Raw genomic sequence first — 21,254 nt, forward strand, 5'->3', positions numbered from 1 at the left:
ATCAACGTAATTGGGATACGATGACATGCATCAACCAAGTCAGCGAGTCTGACCACCCGATCCCGTTAGTCGCCTCTTATGACAAGCATAGTCGCCTTTTACGGCAAGCATGGGTTGCGGAAGACCTATTCTACCCCGGCTCTTCACGGGACTCTTACAATTAACGTGGTAAATAATGAGTAAAGCTTTATTTAGGTTTAACTCGTTAAGCACAACGCAGCCGATCCGCTGCTCAGGTCGCGATCCGCACGTGCGTCTGCTACCGCGAGGGCACTGCGCCTCACCCATGACACTAAGTCTTCTCCCTGCAGGCGAGAAAGTAAGTCTCATACCACGACCTTGTTGTAATCGACGAAAATTATGGTCACTATGTCTGATTGATTTGCATGTCATCGTACCCAGATGGTCTTGTTTACCATTTTTCTACATTCACTCACTCGGCGTAACTATGACTAATAAACAACTGCAGGTTACCATGGCAATTTCTTTATTACAAACCGAGTTGAGACACATCACCATCATGTTCGTTTACCACTCCACATCAGGGTAATTACACAATGATCAATCTGATGCCGGACATTATCTATGTGAAGGTACCTGTAACATATGCCCTATACTCAACAGGATGTTTGTGAGAGGTATATTTGACTGAGTTCTATCTAGGGGTTATTTCACGGCCTTGCTGTTGTATCTGGATGTTACTTCACGTTCTTCTTGTTGTATATGGGACTTATTTCACGGGCTTGCTGTTGTATCTGGGGGTTATTTCACGGCCTTGCTGTTGTATCTGGGGCTTATTTCACGGCCTTGCTGTTGTATATGGGGGTTATTTCACGGCCTTGCTGTTGTATCTGGGGCTTATTTCACTGTTTTGCTGTTGTATATGGGGCTTATTTCACGGCCTTGCTGTTGTATAGGGGGGTTATTTCACGGCCTTGCTGCTGTGTCTGGGGTTTATTTATGGGCCATGTTGTTGTATTGTGGGGTTATTTCACGGTCCTTTTGTAATGCGGGGGTTACTAAATGGGTTTGCTGTTGTATCTGGACCTTATTTCACGGTCTTGCTGTTGTATCTCCGGCGTTTGGGGGGTGGTCCGTCCAGTCTGGCGGTGGTGGGGGAGAAGACCCTGGTCTCAATGGTCTGCACAGAGTGGTAGTTGTCCATCATCGGCTTCACCTTCCTCCAGATCTGGAACAATACGGACACGTAGGAGTCGACTGAATGAATCAGGTTTCATCGTTTTCCTATGTCCAGACTCAATTACCTACAGACCGCCGTTATATCGAGTACGGTGTTAAACAACAAACAAACAATCATGCGCCACCACTTCTTCTACCATGGCCACTGCGACAGCCACCACTACTATCAAAACAACTGACACTACCACAATCACGACCACAGCGCTACCACCACTACTACTACTACCACCACCAACACTCCTACTACAGTTCACAACCAGCATACTCTTATTACTATTACATAGCTCCATCAGGACTACTACCACTACAGACCGCCCAATTTTGTGACAGTTAAACTTACTAACATTAGATGGGGGCACGGATGGCCCAGTCGTCTAAGGCGCCGCGATTCGCTATGCAGGGTTGCGTCCCTTGGGCACGCCAGAAAACTATGAATGTGGGTTCGAATCCCGGTTCGCCCCGATTATGTTTCTAGGTTTGTCAGCACCATACCCGTGCTCGTGGGTTTCACCGAAGTGGTAAACGTCTGAGACCTGCATCACTTCGGACTTTCCTCCCACATTAAGCTGACACGCCGCGATATAACTGGAATATTGTTAAAAGCGGCGTTAAACCCAACTCACTCACTCGCTAACATTAGATGCCTGCAATAATCGCCATAGCATTAGCCGTTGGTAGTTTGGAAAACTTATCACCAAATGAGTCGGTTATATTGTTGTGACACACAGTAATGAAATGTATAAATGTTAAGTATATTTTCTGCACTTATCCTACCTGCTCCTCCTGCAGTAGCTTAGTGACTGCCTCTATGTCCGGAGCCATGTACCTGTCTCTCTCCCAGGGGCTGCAGGCAAAATTAATCGCCGTGTCAGTTTATGAGTAGAAACAAACCTGACACCTGAAGTACATATCGGTTATCGCATATGTTAAGTTTATACCTGTCCATTAGGACAGGTTTTTTTTAGTATATACGTTCCTGCAGGGTAGCCCTGTAATCTAAGGCGCCTTAATTTGCATTAAGTCGCTGTCACGGCCTTGCTGTTGTGACACGGCCTTGCTGATGTTTCTGGGAGTTATTTCACGGCATTGCTGTTGTATATGGGAGTTATTTCACGGGCTTGTATCTCGGGGTTATTTCACGGCCTTGCTGTTGTATATGGGGGTTATTTCACGGCCCTGCTGTTGTATATGGGGGTTATTTCACGGGCTTGTCTCTAGGGGTTATTTCACGGCCTTGCTTTCATGGCCTTGCTGTTGCATATGGGGGTTATTTCACGGGCTTGTATCTAGGAGTTATTTCACGGCCTTGCTGTTGTTTCTGGGGATTATTTCACGGCCTTGTTGTTGTATCTGGGGGTCATTTCACGGCCTTGCTGTTGTATTTGGAGGTTATTTCACGGGCTTATATCTAGGGGTTATTTCACGGGCTTGTTGTTGTATCTGGGGTCAGCCCTGTAATCTAAGGCGCCATAATTTGCATTAAGTCGCAGTGAAAGTTGACACCCTTCCCGTGGGTTCGAATCCAAAACTCGCCCTGTTTATGGTCTGTCCGCACCATACCTGGATTTAACCCAATTGATTTGCATCACTATGTATGTTCCATACAAATAGCTTGGCGAGGACACACGGCTATTTACCCAACGACTGAGCGGACCAGCTTGTGCACCTCTTCCAGGGGTGGCGTCGTCTTCAGTGGCCGCAGAAACTCCATCGCCTGGCAAGCTGCCAGTAACTCGATTGCCAAGACTGGAATATAGTTAAGCATATCATCAATAAGCAAATCTATAAGTTTATTCCAACAAATGTGAATCCTATTAACGTTCAAGATAATTATGGGACGCACGTTGCACGAGTTTTCTTGCAGTTAGGTAACTACATTGCCCGACCTTGTTCAACATGTTCCACGACCCTGAGACACTTCCTGGAGGAGAAGCCCCCCATGGATACATGGTCCTCCGTCCCGGCGCTGGTGGTCAGCGAGTCCACGGATGACGGATGACACAGGACCTTGTTCTCGGACACTGAACGGGGATAGAATAACATGAAAATCAGTCATAAAGTTATGCAGCGCTACAGATGTTGTTATTTCGTTTAGTTGATTGTGTTCTCTTATCTCAGTTAGGTTATTCCTTAGGAGAGAGGATGGCGGATGTGGACGGGTAGAACGTCGGGGGAAAGAGGTTGGCGTGAGAGAGGATGGCAGATGTGGACGGGGAAAGAGGTCGGTGGGAGAGAGGGTTGCAAATGTGGACGGGGAAAGAGGTCGGTTGGAGAGAGAACGGCGGATGTGGACAGGCAGAAAGTCGGGGAGGTCAGTTGGAGAGAAGATGGTGGATGTGGACGGGGAGAAAGTCGGGGGAAAGAGGTTGGCGTGAGAGAGGATGGCAGATGTGGACGGGGAAAGAGGTCGGTGTGAGAGAGGATGGCGGATGTGGACGGGGAAAGAGGTAGGTTGGAGAGAGGGTGGCGGATGTGGACGGGGAGAAAGTCAGGGGAAGAGGTCGGTGGAGAGAGGGTGGCGGATATGGACGGGGAAAGAGGTCGGTTGGAAAGAGGTCGGTTGGAGAGAGGGCGGCGGATGTGCACCGGGGAAAGAGGTCGGTGGAGAGAGGGTGGCGGATGTGGACGGGGGAAGAGGTCGGTGGAGAGAGGGTGGCGGATGTGGACGGGGGAAGAGGTCGGTTGGGGAGAGGGTGGCGAATGTGGACGGGGAAAGAGGTCGGTGGAGAGAGGGTGGCGGATGTGGACGGGGAAAGAGGTCGGTGGAGAGAGGGTGGCGGATGTGGACGGAGGAAGAGGTCGGTGGAGAGAGGGTGGTGGATGTGGACGGGGGAAGAGGTCGGTGGAGAGAGGGCGGCGGATGTGCACGGGGGAAAGAGGCCGGGGGAGAGAGGGCGGAGGATGTGGACCGGGGAAAGAGGTCGGGGGAGAGAGGGTGGCGGATGTGGACGGGGGAAGAGGTCGGGGGAGAGAGGGTGACGGATGTGGACGGGGGAAGAGGTCGGGGGAGAGAGGGGGGCGGATGTGGACGGGGGTAGAGGTCGGGGGAGAGAGGGTGGCGGATGTGGACGGGGGGCAGTGGTCGGGGGACAGAACAGATAACAATCAGCCGTACCGAGAGAGGCTGCTGTGCAGTGTGCGATCATGAAGCCAGAGTTGAGTCCGCCCTCTTTAGTCAGGAAGGCTGGCAGTTCACTCAATGCTGAAACAGTGCATATATTCATGTTTTGTATCTATGCCGACAAGGCATATATTTATGAATCCAGGTATCAAGAATATATATTCAAACCATGAAATTACTTATTTCAAATCAGTTATAATACTTCAAGAAATATAAATTTTGTTTGTTGGAGTGAGTGAGTTTCAGGCCGCTTTTAGCACCATTCCAGCATCCCAGCAATATCACGACGAGGAACTCAAGAATGGACATCACACATTGTACCAAGGTAGGGAATCGCCCCGGTCCTTCATGACCAGCCAACACATTAATCACATCTCCTCTCTTATAGTTAGAACATATTTCCTGCTATACTTCTATATATTACACTCATTACAAAGGATCAAGGGTTTCACCTACCGGGGTTAACAAGTCTCTCAATTCGCCGCTCACTCATGTTAGCCAGCTCGTGCACCCCGATCGCCAGGTAGTCGAGAGCCTGGAGTGACAATACTGGATTACTGGACGCACAATATGTCGTTCTGTGCACGTGCAGATTGAACATGGGCACACACGCTCCTCATTGCTTTGAATCTTGTAAAAGCTAGACTAAAATTCCTGCGTGTCCCGCGACTGATTATCCTCCACCCATCGCTATCCTTATATAGGTTTAGGCCTCTGAGCTTGGATTGAAAGTAAGTCAGCTTGAGACCCACATTTTCAAGAGTCGGACCCCGAATTACTACTGAGAATCCAATGGGCATGAATATAGATAGAGCAAGGTAAAACCCTTTAACCGTCACTTATACTTGTACTTAATGAATATTGGAATGATTATATACAGGATGATAAACTTGACTTTTCAAACGCAGAATTGAGTTAACCCCGGAGAATGCCTTACCTTAGCCGGGTACTCTCCATGGAAGTTCCCCCCTGACAAGATCTCACCGGTCTCAGCAAACACCATCTGTGTCAGGTTGAGGAACAGTCACATCAACAGTTACTACAGTGATTGTTTGCCACGCTTACAGGCGATATATATGTTGGTCTACGAGGTCCATCATTGTGACGTCATTGACAATGTTGAGTCTTTTATTTTGGATACTGAGATGTTGGTGTCAAGAAAGAGAGATCACAGCAATACCTACGGTTTTTTAAATAGTGTGGCGTGCTACGGGTGGCCCGGTAGTCTACAACGCCGTAATTACCTGTGTAGAGTTGTGTCCCTTAGTTCTACCTGGATCGTGATCGTGGGTTTGAATCCCCGATTCTCCCTGTTTGTGATTCTTGGTCTGTCAGCACTACTCGCGTTCGTGGGGTTCATGAAAGTGGTAAACGTCTTCGGCTGCACATACTAACCTAACACGCCGTAATATAGCTGAAGTACTGTTCAAAGCGGCGTCAACCCCAACTCACTCACGCACTCATTGTTGTGAAGGATACAGGGTTGTCCGTGGCACTGTTCATCTCGGTCACCAGGACGCCCTTGACGAACTCCACCGTATCGTTCACGATGCCATGAACCTGCAATCAGAAACCAGAGAAGAAAAATAGTATATTTGTTTTTAAGTTGCCACGAGACACTCATAAATACATTTAGTGGTGCTCTTTAGAATTAATGAATACTTTTTATCCATCTTTAAACTCGGTTATTTTAACACGAGTTAGATTAAAAGAAGGCATACTGAACAAAGTTTCACCTTCCCTTTCGTTTCATTGAGATTTATAATTGACCCTTTTCAATTTCTGAATCCCAGGTTATTATGTGTATGATATAAGGATTGACTCTCACTTCTGTGTGAGTTCATTGGGGTATGAACTTTCAAAGAGTGAGGGCCAAACTGGATGAACGTCGGGGTTTGCAAAGTAAAAAGTCCCTTTCTTTTCTATATCACTATTTTTTAACTCGAAGGATATAGCGCTAGATCTATACACGATTTTAAAGTGGTACGTGTGACTTCATGTTTACGCTGACAGCCATACAACAACCAGCTGTATCGCGGAATAAAATAGTTCTTCAAAAAGAGAGGTGACATGAGCGTACGCAAAACTTGATTTACAGGAACATCTGTTGTAGTTTGTTTACAACCATTGTATACATATAATATCATCTTTGGATGAGTAAGGTTTGTTAAGGAATACCACGGTAAGTCAGTCACAATGACAGCGCGTCGTAATACATTTACATCAAGTACAAGACGTCAAAATGGCCGACATTATAAACGTGACGAAGTTAATGAATCTATTAATTAGTAAATGAGTAAATTCGTAGATTGCTGTAGACTGTCACTGTGGGTCTAGACATGGATCGAGTGGCTACTCGAGTGCATATCTTCGTTTTGTTCACTAGGATGTGTCGAAGCGGGGATACTCGTGAACGATCATGCAGTGAAACTCCCTGACGTTTCCCAATGTATGCTATAAAGCCGAGTTCAACATTAAACGCTCTGAATGATCAGAAACAAGGCTTCTGTACGTATTCGTGTTGGGAAATTCCCAGGGGTTCCCCAAGGAATGTGTAAGTAGTCCGTCAGCGTTTACGTCATTTCAAGACTACAGTTTCGTGAACGTCAATAGCGCGGTCATGTGACCCACCTCTCGTCCACTTGAAAAGAATATACAGTGTAAACTTCACATTAAAATATTATTGTTCATTAATTGAGTTCAAATAACGGTCATCTGTTTTACACGTCGAGTTCCACCATGTCTGAGTCTCCCACAAAGCGTACGCATGATATACATTGAAACACAGATACCAGTCTGTTGTCCTGAGCCCTATAGTGAGTGGGTGAGATGGGTTTAACGCCGCTTTGAACAGTATTCTAGTCATAACACGGCGTGTCAGCTTAATGTGGAGGAAAGTCCGAAGTGATGCATATCTCAGACGTTTACCGCTTTGGTGAAACCCACGAGCACGGGTATGGTGCTGACAAACCTAGAAACATATAGTGAAACAACTAGGCTTCATGGTCTCAAACTTATCTCAGCTCTAATATTTTCACATGGACCAACAGAGACACTCCGTACCTGCGGACAACACCTGAGCGTGTAGGCGTCTTGAACCCGGTCACAGAATCTGTGGCTCTCTACAACAGACGGAGCACAGTTTAAGTACGTATAAATACCAAGAAACATGAGTAAAAAAGGGAAAGGTTCACTGCACTCAATCCAAGTACACATTGACATTTCCCGTGTCCTTAATTAATATTCACATGCCAATGTCTCGTTATATTAATTAAAGCGACGAAATCCTTTCCATATTCATAAGAAATCTCTGCCAAAAGCAGAGACGAGTGTATATTTTCGACACAGGCGGTCCCTATCTAAACAACGCTATCACTTGAATGAAACTGTCTGCTTATATCATGCGCATTGACATGTACTAAACGGAATAGCTCAACATATGTAGTTCATATAAAAGTGAACATTCTGTATGGACCACTTGTTTAATAAAACCTCTAACTAACTAACTTGAAATACCACTGTACCCGGGCGTCAGGCAATCGTGATTTAACCCCCTCTTAATAAATAGTCCGGAATAACGAATATCCGTTTGTAAGAACTGAAGACAAAGATATAAATAGTAGATAAACTGTAGATATTAAAATGGTCGTGCTAACCAATCTGGAACCCATGGACTTTAATGCTTAATAGTTCATCTGATGCAAGAAACAAGTTCATGTCTGCTGCAGCACCTATAACACCTTTACTTCAGTCATGAAAGAAAAGAACACACATGCTTGTTTGTTTGTTTGTTTGTTTGTTTAAAGCGGCCCCCACCAATATTCAAGCTATATGAGGCGGTTTGTAAATAATGGTGTCTGGAACAGACAATCCAGTGATTGACATCGTGAGCTTCGACGTAAGCAATTGGGATACGATGACATGTATCAGCAGGCCTAGCCACTTGATGACGTTAGTGACATCTTACGGAAAGCATGGGTTTCTGAATATAAGTTATAACCCGGATCTTCGTGGATAAGAAGACATGTGGAAATGATAGGTAAAGGACATAGATATTAAAATGATCGTGCCAACCAATCTGGAACGGGTGAACTTTATACTTAACATTTCATCTGATGCAAGAATCAGGTTCCTACCTGCTATCTCAGACGGATGTGTTTCTGAATGAAGGAGTGACCTTAGTCGCCTAGCAACCAGGCCTTGACCTTTGTGTGGTCGCACTTTCTGGATATCTGAAAACAGAAAATTGGAAATAAATGTCCACGTCTATTTTTCCAGATCTTCAGGCAGAATACGTTAAAACAAGAGGAACAGAGGTACAGAGGCTCACCTTTACTAAATTACACAAAACTTTCAAACGATATCAATCCACACTTGGTTATATTTATATTTTTCAAGTTCTCTGAACATCTTGTGACACTGCTTCGTGACATCCTATCTTATTGTTTATAAAATATTATAAATGTTATTTTTCAAACACACATTTCCATCATGTCTCTGAATAATTGTTATCAGGATCATTTGTACCACACCGAAACTATCTACGTTATCTGATCCCTGTCAAACAGAAACGCCGAAATAAATAACCAGCTGTATTCCACTTAGATACAAAATCTATAATTATTTCTTCAGTTAAATTAAGGCTCACTGCGGTATTCATATAATCTTACTTAAATTTTTTGTTAGCCTACTTGTTGTATGATGCATAAGGTAAAACACCATGAAAGTGAAACATCATACTATGTCAGTAAAATATATTACTTCATGAGAACACCGGAAGTGACGCAAGTACTTACTGCTGTCGAAGGCCCTGGTTGAACCCTTAAGTACCTCCAAGGTCATGGCCGCGACAACGTCCGCCTGTCTGGCGATGGACTCCGACCTCTCGCAGGCTGGAGGAGCAGAAGTGATTGTACAATGTGAAGCAATGTTACATGATACATAATGATACATGATACATACTGTTTTGTTCTCGATTGGCGAACCGCTTCAACAGGGAATTATTATACTGCTCCTAAGAAGTTAAAGAACACCCGATTGTTTCGTATGACCTCAGTTAACCCGTCAAGGCTGGTGAGTTATGCAACACGCAGTCTTTATGTTCTCTACTTGTTTTGAGTAGTATGTATCCCAATTTATATTGCTGAACCACCTACACCTTTTGGATTTAGAAAAGGTCTGAAGTATGTCTTTCTTGTCGGAAGAATCAAATACAATGGGGATCGGAAGGCCGGTGTTCGGAAAATAAGATAAGCGTGGATATATACTACTCAAAAGAAGTTAAGGATCACCCGATTCTTTCATATTGTTAATGTTAATCTGTCATGGCATGAGAGATTAACTATTGTAATATGAAAGAATCAGGTGATCCTTAACTTCTTTTGAGTAGTATATTTATATAATCTAGTAACATTAATTGCATCATAATTCGAGTCGCAAAATACGAAAATCAAAGTTTCCTCTGTTTGAAGATGAAATATCTCTGATAATAGTAAAATCTCACCACACACCCAAAAATCTCATTGCTTTTGGACCAGGGGAGATTTGTCTCTCATAGGTAAAGATTTCCAGGACAATACCTGCATTGATGGTCAGTTAATTGAATTGTTGGTATGTTTCGATCCACATAAAGCCATCTTTGTCGTAATGTTTTGTAACACATGAATGTCGATCGAACTAATGATGATCGGGTGGTCAAGTTCTGGGACATAGGAATCACCACACGTAGCAAACCTGCGCTCTCCTTGTGAAACAACAAATAAGGACGGTGGGGGTAGGCGAGTGGTGTAAGCGTTTTCTCGTCACACGAAATGCCCAGGTTTCATTCCCCACGTGGGTACAATGTGTGAAGCCGGTTTCTGCTGCCCCCATCGTGATATTGCTGAAATATTTCTAAAAGAGGCGTAAGACCACACTTACTCACTCGTTCACTCACAAAAAATTCCGCTCACTCACTCACTCACCTTCAACTCCTAACGATGTTATAAGTTGTGTTCCATTTATCATTGCGATGCCCTGCAAGAGATAACATACATTACGGACTATATATCTATCCGATCCACACCAGTTGATTTATAATTATCATAACGTGTAAACACATACGCAGCAAGCCACGAAACGTACATCACCCCCGCCAGTTAATAATTACTGTTTGGTTACCTCTTTGGGCTTGGGCTTTATCGGAGAGAGGTTATGGGACTCCAGCACCTGCAACACAAAATGCAAAACTGCATCACCGCACCAGAGTGATGATGATGATGTTGGAGGTTTTAAGAGCGCTTCCGGTAGAGCCGATTTCGCACTCGCAATAAATCTCTGAAGGATACCATATGATCCGACACATACTCCCTTGGCACGGATGCGCATGAATAAACAGAACTACTTCCGGGCCAAGAAAGGTCCCCAGTACATCATGCTTGTCTTTGGAGATCGGTTGGTCACGCCCTGTGACTTGGCTGTCTGGCTGTCGTTGTACCTCGTGTGTGTGCAACGTTTGTCACGCAATTAACCACTGGTTGACCTGGCCTAGACTTGATTATGAATACGTAGATCTAAATTATATACTTGGAATATTGCTGACTGTTGTATAAAAGACAACTTAATTCAACAATAGCACCATCAACCGTTACATTACATTTTAAAAATGTTCTAAACCCTCACAATACTTATTTTCGAATTAAGTATCACTATATTCCATTTCTTACCTCGTCGAAACGTCAGTGGATTAAAATAGAGCTTACACGCCAGTGAATTATTGACGATTTGCCACAACAAATGTATAATCAGGTATAGTATTTGTTTATTTATATTTAATAGTTTTATTGTTTTTGTTAACCGCCGCACTTAGTGATAGTCTAGCAAAATGGCGGCGACCAGACTGGACCAGACAATCCAGTGATATAGTGAACGTCGATCTACGCCGTCAGGGTATGACGAGGAATCAACGAAGACACCGAGCCTGACCAACTGATCCATTTGGTCGCCTCTTACGACCAGCATGTTGATGGGGACCTCTAACCCCGAATCCCTACGGGGATGCGAAACATAAAAGAGGTGTAAACGTATGTCCCGTATATAGCCGGGGATCAGTATAGTATAGCAGGTCCCCGGGAGGTATAGATCATAGTCATTGATGTTCATCAGAGGGTGGGACCCCTCCTTGACGCCACACCCATACCCACCCCACACCCCACCCCACATCCTACGTCTTGATAATTGTATATGCACCTCAAATAGAGAAGAAAAGATACATTCCTGTTATTGAAATACTGGAGTTTATTGTCAAGTGATACACAATGGTAAATTTACGGATGCTCCTACCTGCCACGGTAAAAGAATATATTAATAGGGTTCCCTCGCAAAAACCTTCGCGTTCCGTCGCAATAGTACGTGTTCCCTCGCAATAATCTTCGCGTTCCCTCACAATAACTTTCGCGTTCACTCGGTACAAGGGGCGGTCGGGTAGCCTAGTGGTTAAAGCGTTCGCTCGTCACGCCGAAGACCCGAAGATAACAGTCACCATGTCGATCACCATGTCCCTACAAATAACACTTTGAAACAAGAAGGAGCACTTATATCTGATCCACATAGTGCGCCAAGACCTTATTGTGAGGGAATATTGTGTGATAGTTTAGCGCAAGAACGCTAACGTTATGGCGAGTGAAAGGGGTTCTACAGGAGTGAACGCTATAAATACTAGACAATATATATTTTACCATGGCGGGTTGCAGCTTCCATACAAACCCTCCCCTCCCCCTAAAGAATCACTTACATATTTAGCATCAGCCCATCCACTCTTTGGCGACCACATTTTTCCTTCTCCCATCATGCCGAGCGCGAGGTGCGCGAGGGGTGCGAGGTCTCCGCTAGCCCCCACCGATCCCTTCTGGGGGACCCATGGAAGGCAAGACGCTGAAAGATGTGGAGGAATCATGTTAGAATAGAGACCAAATTGTTTTGATCAAGTACTTACAAGGCAAGTGTCTGATTTATTATCGAAGGAAGCACGCCACTATAACATACAGGTTGATTCAGGTCGAACCATTCATAAACCATTATTTTTTTCTTTGCCCGCAGACTGAAATGTAATTGTGTATATGAATCTAGCAGTATATGATTATTCTTATCAATCAAAGAGATTGTCTCAGTTCGACACAAGTCAAGGATTACAACATATGTGACCGGTGAAGATCTGGGGTAGAATAGGTCAGCAACCCGTGACTAACGGGATTGGGTGGTCAGGCTCGCTGACTTGGTTGATGCATGTCATATATCCCAAATGCGTGGATCGATGCTCATGATGTCAATCACTGGATTGTCTGGTCCATACTCGATTATTTACAGACCGCCGTAATATAGCTGGAATATTGCTGAGTATGGCGTTAAACAACAAACAAAGCAAAAGCACAAATCATGCAACATATGATCCACGACCGAATATTCGCGGGGCACAGTACTGATGGATGAACCAAAGTCAAGGACAAGCAAATCTCCGTTATTTTCCTATATGAATGGTCGAATTCAAAAGTTTTAAAGAAAATACTGTAACTGACGGAATTATAAATGATTTGTGAATTATAATAATATTCATTCTAAACAAACAGTACCTGTGATAAGTTGTGCATACGTACCATTAAAGGCTGCCATGTACTGCTCCAGTGTTTCCAATGAGATCCCGCTGTAGCCTTTGGCGAGGACGTTAATACGCAGTGCCAGCAACATCCGGGTCCTCTCAGGGGATAATGGCGGACCAACACCTACAGAGTAGATTCACGGAGCTAACAAATCGAACATATACTTTACAAGCATACACATTAAACAATAGGATGACCTTAGGCAGGAACTACTTTATGGTTGGGGTGGGGGGGATTTTGGTTTGAAATCTGCACATCTTTTTAATGTAAAGGCGCTCAATTATGTAAAACAGGGACTTGATTATTTTTAACATGAAAATCGAATGATTGCTCCCTTAGACCCGACGTTCTATTTTTATTGGTTGTATTTTCCCGGCGTTTAAGGTGCCGCAATTCGCTATGCAGAGTTGTGTACCTTAGGTGTGCCAGAAAGCTGTGATCGTAGGTTCGAATCCCGGTGCACCGTAATTGTCATTTCAGACGAAAATCAAAACCAGCAGGTGAAATCTTAAGTAAACCATGTATTGAAGATAAAATGTTTACATAAGTGCCATATCTTGCATCATTCCCTTTCTCCTAATGCAAACTTACAAAAAACACATTTGACACCCACGCTCAAAAACGTGGTCAATGCGACGAGGAACAACGACGAAAGACGCATGACCCTAGAAACACTTGTTGGAGTCTTGCCTATTAATAACTTGACCTACTGGTAGACCAGCATTTCTAGCCTTGTCAGCAGCATGTCCTAGTTGGTGGGTCTTGGACCTGCATTACTCCGGGTTTTCTTCCCACATTAACCTGACACGCCGTGATATAAACAATTACTGTTCTAAGCAGCTTTAAACCAGACTCACGCACGCAAGTAGGAAGAAAAGCTGAACAATTCTATACCTGCTGCGTGTGAGCGGATGACGTTTTCTTGGAGCTCGCTGAAACACAATGAAAACATATCTCTTTAAATAGCACCCCTATATCGGTAATGCTATTATATATACATTACATATATTATACGAGTATGTGTGTCATACTGATTTCACGAAGCGAGTGTCAGGATTCTTGTATTTTCCGAGCAGAGGCTTCTGGATCTCCCCCGTTTGAAGACCAAATGTAGTACGTTGTAGACAATTCTCTCAACACTCGTTGTAATAAATACGGTATCTAACGGAGACTTGTTCAGTAATCTTTTAGCAAGAAACCCATTCAAGGGTTCCCTTTACATATTTACTACGGGTAACAGTAAAGTGTGTTTTGGTACTTACACAAGTTTATCTTTAGCTATGGTTGTCCTAGCAAAGTTACCAAATCCCGTTGTGATTCCATAGACAACTGGAAACAAAGGAAGCCCAGTCTGTATTCTATGTAAGCAGGATCTTGATCGACTGGTAGACACTAGCGGTAACTACCTGTATTTTTGTCTCATGACGCTGTACATGTACCATATGTATAATATACCTCCCCTTTAGAAAAAATGCACTGTTCTAGACCGCCGTCCTAGAAAACCAGACTTATCGGATGACGTCAACAATGCCGTCCGGATGACGTAAACAATTCACTGATATATTCGACTTTACGAACTCGGTTATTTCTAACCCCATGGGTAATAAAACATGTATAATTTTTTAATTTGACGTTTACACGATATACGGCTTTTCCATTGGACGAGAGGTCGGTCACATGACCGCGAAATTGACGTTCATAAGTGTATAATTAAATTTTCTTTGTGTTCATGGAAATTCCTGCATTCTGATTAGCTGAATTGGTCACTTGTTATTGCATTCATTTCCCAATGAATGTAAAACATTAAGTCACGCCCACCGCTGCGCACTACTTTTATTACTGCGGAATGTCGGGGAATCCTAATATTACAGTCGAGGGAATTCCCTTTCTGCTCACGTGTATCGTCATGCACGGGACATTTAGCGACTTTCATGCATATTCATTGTCCAAACTACCCTTTGAAACCGAAGGCCGAGAATGAATGAAACAGCAAACGTGCATGCTCGCTCGCCAGTTATTTTCCCGCTCGCCTCGGTTCAACTTTCATGTCTACGCGTTTCATTTCTAACTAGCATTTCTCCAACTGTTTTACCGTAATCAGAGAAGTAATGTTTGAATCACGCAGTAAATGACCATGTTATTTGAAACAGCCGCCTTCTCTCGGACATATTTCTTCCGGTTCGTTACAGTCTGACTGTTGCAAGTCTTTTCGCCTCTTGCCTTAATTGACAGGTCAAATGAACATTGTTTTAATCCCACTCTCCGTTGATTGGCTACTGACTGTGTAGGCGTGTCAAGTTATGTGCATAAATTAAACGATCACCTGATTCATGTCACGCCACTGTATGTATTCCTACACCTGGAATGTTCATCAATGCCGTCATTTTTGTCTGTTTTGATATATGCAACTGTTTTGGGTTAAACTATTGTAGATAAAACATGTTTTACGTTGTCAAATTTAATTATAAGCATTGACAGTGTATTTTTTTCGGTTCTTTGAGGTATGAATCGAAAAAACCGATGTGCAAACTGTATGAATCCGCTAAGTCAATCCTTAAATGAACGACACAATTTGACGTTCATACGTTTTTAACGAGACCGTGTTCTTGAAATGACGTAAACACTGACGGACTACTTCCACATTCCTGGGGAAACCCCTGGAAATTGACTAGCACGAAAACATACATAAGCATTATTTCTGATAATTTAGAACCTTTTATCTTGGTCTCAGCATTTCAGTATACATTGAGAAACGTAAGAGAGCTTGACTGCATGATTGTTCACGAATTTCCTCGCTACGGCCCATCCTAAAAAACACACGAAAATATGCACATCCAAAATATCGTCAGTATCGACTCGATCTGTGTCTAGGCTGACAGTGACCGTCTCCAGCAATCTACGAATTTACCTTGGTGTCTGTTTGATGCATCTTTAACCACCTTTCAATAATCGGTCAGTTGATCAATTATGACTAACACATGTAACCGCCACAGGTTCATTAACAACTTCGGAAATCCTCCCGTCACGTTTATCGTGTCGGCCATTTTGACGTCTTGTACTTGATGTAATTTATGTATTACGACGCGCTGTCATTGTGACTGACTTACTGAGGTAGTTTATTACAGACCTTTCTCGTCTAATGCGGATATTATATGAACACATGTGTTGCGTAAGATGTTTCTGAAGAGCAAGTTCTGCATCCATACGCTCATGTCACCTCTCTTTTTGGGGATCTATTTTATTCCGCGATATACCTGGTTGTTGTTTGGCTGTCAGTGTAAACATAAAGTCACACGTACTAAATAAAATTGTGTTTAGATCTTGGCCTACGTCCTTTGAGGAAAGAAATTGTGATAAAAAATTATAAGAATTGACTTTCACTTTGTGTGAGTTCATTGGAGTATGAACCTGCATAGAGTGAGGGCCAAACATGGTATGAACGTCGTCGCAAGCTCCGACGTTCATACAGTTTGGCCCTCACTCTATGCAGGTTCATACTCCAATGAACTCACACAGAGTGAAGGTCAATTCTTAAATAAATACACTTTGGACACAGTCTCACATAGCGATTCTTGCATGTCGATCGTCGGAACTCATTACTTTCCCGACAATCGTAGAGATAAGATCGCTTTGTGAAAGGGAGCCAACAGTTTCCTTTGAAACATTTTATGGAATTATCGCGTATATATCATATATTATTACCTTTATTACTGGTGAGTATCTCGTCCACAAGGTCACGTGACTTCTGTACGTTTTGTTCGGCCTCGGCCGTTAACTGGAGAAGAACACAACGGTCATCAAAGGATGTTTTAATGAATATCTTCGACAATGTCTTGATATTCTGGTGAAACGCATTTACTTTTGAATACATAAGGAGATGAATAAATTTTCCTAAAGACGAGCGATCAACACCTTTCTGTATTTATGGCAAACAGTGTTTCCATTATTGTAGCGTGGTACAACTATTTCAGAATAATGTCTTACATGCCACTTGTCATTTCCCCATTATCAACACAATAACACTTAATATGTGCTGCTGCTGCTACTACTACTGCTACTACTACTACTACTACTACTACTACTACTACTACTTCTACTACTACTACTACTACTACCACTACTACTACCGCTGCTGCTGCTGCACTAACATACCTCTACTACTACTACTACTACTACTACTACTACTACTACTACTACCACTACTACTACCGCTGCTGCTGCTGCTGCACTAACATACCTCTATTACTACTACTACTACTACTACTACCACTACTACTACGACCGCTGCTGCTGCTGCACTAACATACCTCTATTACTACTACTACTACTACTACTACTACTACTACTACTACTACTACCACTACTACTACCGCTGCTGCTGCTGCTGCACTAACATACCTCTATTACTACTACTACTACTACTACCACTACTACTACGACCGCTGCTGCTGCTGCACTAACATACCTCTATTACTACTACTACTACTACTACTACCACTACTACTACCGCTGCTGCTGCTGCACTAACATACCTCTATTACTACTACTACTACTACTACTACTACTACTACTACATTGTGTCTCACCTTTACAAGGAACTCTCCTTTTCCCAGTCTCACGAGATCGTCCGCGGCTAAGCTGTTTCCATCCAAAGAGATATACTGAAGACATTGAAAAAACGTAGAGTCACATCTATGACCAGAGTGTCTATCCAGTAGAAAACAAACATTACTAGCTGATACCGGTGTAGTTATTCATTAAAACATTTTCTTTATAACCGATGATTCTGAAGTTACGACTGTAGGTTATGATGATGTAACTGTGGCACTGTTCAAAGCGGCTTCAAACTAACTCGCGAAAAAAAAAGATCCAAGATACTCACATCTGACGCTGTCTTCACGCTGGCTTTAGGTCTGATTCAAGGTGAAGGTCAAGGATTCAACGGATGATTCATGATATACAACGTGTCGCCTAGTCATATTTAGACAAATCTGCTGAAGCGGTGCATGATGTAATTTTGCAATTAACTTTTACGATACTACGGTTCTTCACAAAGGGGCCTATAACGCTAAAGACCGACTCTGTGGTCTAATGGTAGAGCGTCCGCTCGGAGAGCGGAAGGTCCGGGGTTCGATCCCCGACCGCGTCATACCAAAAGACGTTAAAAGATTGTACTTGTTGTTACCCTGTCTGGCGCTCGGCATTAAGGGGCTAAAACAAGGACTGGTCGGCTCGGAGTCAGTATAGTGGGGTATTCATGTTAAACTGCGGCATGGTATCTCAGTGAGCTAGCACTATAAATACCTATAAATCGGCATCAGTCCGGACTAGTACAAGCAGCCACACACACACACGTGCTATATAAGTGCAATAATCTTGAACGCGACGTTAAACCCCATTTCACCTCACCTGTAACGCTAAAAGTAACAGCTACGGCACATGGTCATAACCTGCCACATTATCCTTTTACATACCACTGGCAAGGGTTGTGACCATATATCTTGTAGCTGCTATGTTTGGCGTCACAGGCCACTGTACTAGTGTTAGCTTATGCCGGTTTTATAATGCTAGCTCACCATGTGTAACCCGGTTCACACATTATACTGACCGTTGCTCCGATCCGGCCAGTCCTTGTTTCATCATTTATGCCAAGCGCCGGGCAGAGTAAAAACAAGTATAATCTATTGGTATCGAACCACCCACCTTCCACTTTCCTGTACTGGGAGAATTTAATATTCAAAATGGCAATGTTATTCTTTAAGCCGTGTAACCCAGATCCGAAGGATACACCTTCTCCTCCATGTACACAATCTCAGCCGGCCCGGTCACCGGACTGGACATATCGCTGTCCAGAACTGCAACAGAGAATACAGATGACGCACCATCCTCGGTTCACAGGGGTATATTTTCTACTTGGTTAAGGTAAAATCTCTCAACTCATCTAGCATTATTTCATCATGAGATCTTTTAATGCAATGTGCTCCTTAAACCAATGCTCGTAAACCAATAGTTAAAGGCATAATTTGCGAAATATCTGGGACATTCCACACAGTGAAAATGCATCTGTATTGATAAACTTAAACTGAATATTGTTATGTATTATGTAAGATGTCTTAGAATGATAGGATTGCCCCCCCCCCCCCCCCCCCCCTCTCTCTCTCTCTCTCTGTCTCTCTCTCTCTCTGTGTGGGGTGGGGCGGTCGGGTAGCCTAGTGGTTAAAGCGTTCGCCGACGAAGACCCGGGTTCGATCCCGACATGGGTACAATGTGTGAAGCCCATTTAAATGTAACGACTCAAGCCACTGGGCTTTCTCCATAGGCTTAAAGTACAGAGGTTATCATCTGTTATAAGACAAAGGTCAAAAGTACATCGTGTATACAATAACACTGTACAAGTTACAGCTCAACCTTGACATTGTAGTTTCAGAAAATGGATAAGTTTACAAACATTTATTTCATAATAGATTAATATTGGCTTCTTAACCCACATCTATTATCATCTGTTGTGATCGTTTTGGTTAGGCATGTGTAAATATACGAAATATACGCAATAATGCTTATCAAGACTTCTGAGAGCAGACTGGATGTTTCACGTGTCAGTTTCCCGTGTCTGGGAGAATGGCAGATGACTTATACTCTGACCTGATCTTCAAGAAAGGTTGACATATTAGATTCACAACAGATATGTTATCTTTGTCGAACACTGATTTGGTTTCAGAAAAAGGTTAAGTTTTAATACGTCAGGCTTTACAAAGCATTTTTGTGTGCATCTAAAGGCCAGTTTGCTATATATTCTCATAATATATCATTATATATCGTTTATTTATTAATTCCATTGTCGTCACTGATACATTAAATGATATTAAACACTTGCCATTTTATTATTATACATCGTTTTTGTATTAATTCCAATGTGTCATTTGATACTTTAAATGATATTAAATATTTTCAGTGGTCCATTCATATAATTTTCACCGCTATTTTGACTACAGCAAAAGGACTCTGTTTCGGCGTCTTGCTCTGACGTTGTGTATTACACATCAAATACACATGGTGCTATATTTGATACGGAGAGCGGTCCCCATTACTCGAGCCAGGATCCATTGATAGCAGGTTGAAATATGTCCTGCTTGGACTTTCCTCACCCATTGAGGTGACACACCGTGATATAACTGAAATACTGATCAAAACTGGCGTCAAACCCAACTCACTCACTCACTCACCATGGTTTACCAACCCCAGTGTCATGAATCGACACACAACAAACAGAACATGACCAATAACTATTACGCCATATCGATATATCAGCAATATTAATATGCAGTCGTTGACGATAAAGTAACCCAACATAAAAGGTTGGATGTAAGGAGAAAGAGAATTCGAATAACATATTCTCCCCGATTATGATCCTTGGTCTGTCAGCATCATAGCCATTTTTGTAGGTTTCACTAGTGGTGTACCCCTCTACGAACTCTGTCTTGTTTCGGATTTCCTCTACATTGATCATGCCGATGCGACGTTAAATGTGAACTCACTCACTCACTACATTGAGAAGATATACCCGAAATGCTGTTGAAAGCGACTCATCCCATCGTCTAGTTCCAAAAACTTCTGATGTCCCCTGCCGTGATATTGCTGAAATATTGCTGAAATGCCTGTTCGCTCTGATTATGTTTCTAGGTATGTCAGCACCATACACGAGCTCGTGGCGTTCATGAAATCGATAAACACCTAATACCTGCACCACTTCGGGCTTTCCTCTTACATGACACGCTGTGATATAACTGTGATACCCATACACCCATACATGTGTGTATCGATAAAGACTCGAGGAACACATAATCTCGTTAATTGATGTTTCCAGTTTCAATCACAGCCGAAAATCACGCAAACTGTAAAATATCTACAGCGCTTAGGTTTAACGTTGTCACCTACCAACAGTGACGAAGTCGTTGTCATCTAGGACGTCCCTGACAGCGTCATCGGGGTCCAGTATAGCCCCACCCTTTGCTTTGCGAATCTCGTACACAGTCTCCTCAGCATGGCCAACCTTGCTCTTCGTCTTGTAGTACCTCTTCAGACCCTCGTCCCCAAGCCAGGAGATCTTCTCCTTGCCATTACAAGGTAGCGCTAGCCACTGGCCCCTGACTCTCAGGGAAAGCTTCATCGTTAACCTGGATGTCTACTGGGAGAGTATATCGCTGACGCTCCGTGCTTAAACAACGGTTCTGTCAATGGCTGCCATCTGCAAGCGTTGTCTTTTAAAGCCCATAGAGAATGTCTACGTCACAGCATTGGAC

At 43.3% G+C, this 21,254-nt stretch overlaps 1 protein-coding gene across 1 annotated transcript; it reads right to left on the bottom strand.

Moving 5' to 3' along the window:
* Positions 1-1,007: 1,007 nt before the first annotated feature.
* LOC139444622 (histidine ammonia-lyase-like) lies at positions 1,008-21,206 on the bottom strand. The gene is made up of 22 exons (XM_071225534.1): positions 20,890-21,206; positions 18,743-18,809; positions 17,837-17,867; positions 17,541-17,615; positions 16,657-16,729; positions 14,217-14,283; positions 13,849-13,886; positions 12,952-13,077; positions 12,093-12,232; positions 10,481-10,528; positions 10,285-10,336; positions 9,118-9,213; positions 8,458-8,553; positions 7,385-7,443; positions 5,801-5,881; positions 5,259-5,324; positions 4,778-4,856; positions 4,316-4,402; positions 3,087-3,221; positions 2,838-2,946; positions 1,975-2,044; positions 1,008-1,189 (listed from the first exon to the last, which is right to left on the bottom strand). The coding sequence occupies exons 1-22, from the start codon at positions 21,119-21,121 to the stop codon at positions 1,049-1,051; spliced, it is 1,968 nt and encodes a 655-aa protein (XP_071081635.1). The 5' UTR covers positions 21,122-21,206; the 3' UTR covers positions 1,008-1,048.
* Positions 21,207-21,254: the final 48 nt, after the last annotated feature.

Source organism: Haliotis cracherodii, unplaced genomic scaffold (assembly GCF_022045235.1).
Source record: "Haliotis cracherodii isolate W230 unplaced genomic scaffold, xgHalCrac1.p SCAF_6, whole genome shotgun sequence".
Classification (NCBI taxonomy): domain Eukaryota; kingdom Metazoa; phylum Mollusca; class Gastropoda; order Lepetellida; family Haliotidae; genus Haliotis; species Haliotis cracherodii.

Bases quoted from the DNA above. Each gene is read 5' to 3' on its own strand.
- LOC139444622 (XM_071225534.1), bottom strand. From the start codon at position 21,121: ATGAAGCTTTCCCTGAGAGTCAGGGGCCAGTGGCTAGCGCTACCTTGT. The intron at 16,730-17,540 runs GTGAGACACAAT...GTTCTTCTCCAG, and splicing joins AAGGAGAGTTCCTTGTAAAG to TTAACGGCCGAGGCCGAACA. The intron at 5,325-5,800 runs GTATCCTTCACA...AACCTGACACAG, and splicing joins ACAGTGCCACGGACAACCCT to ATGGTGTTTGCTGAGACCGG.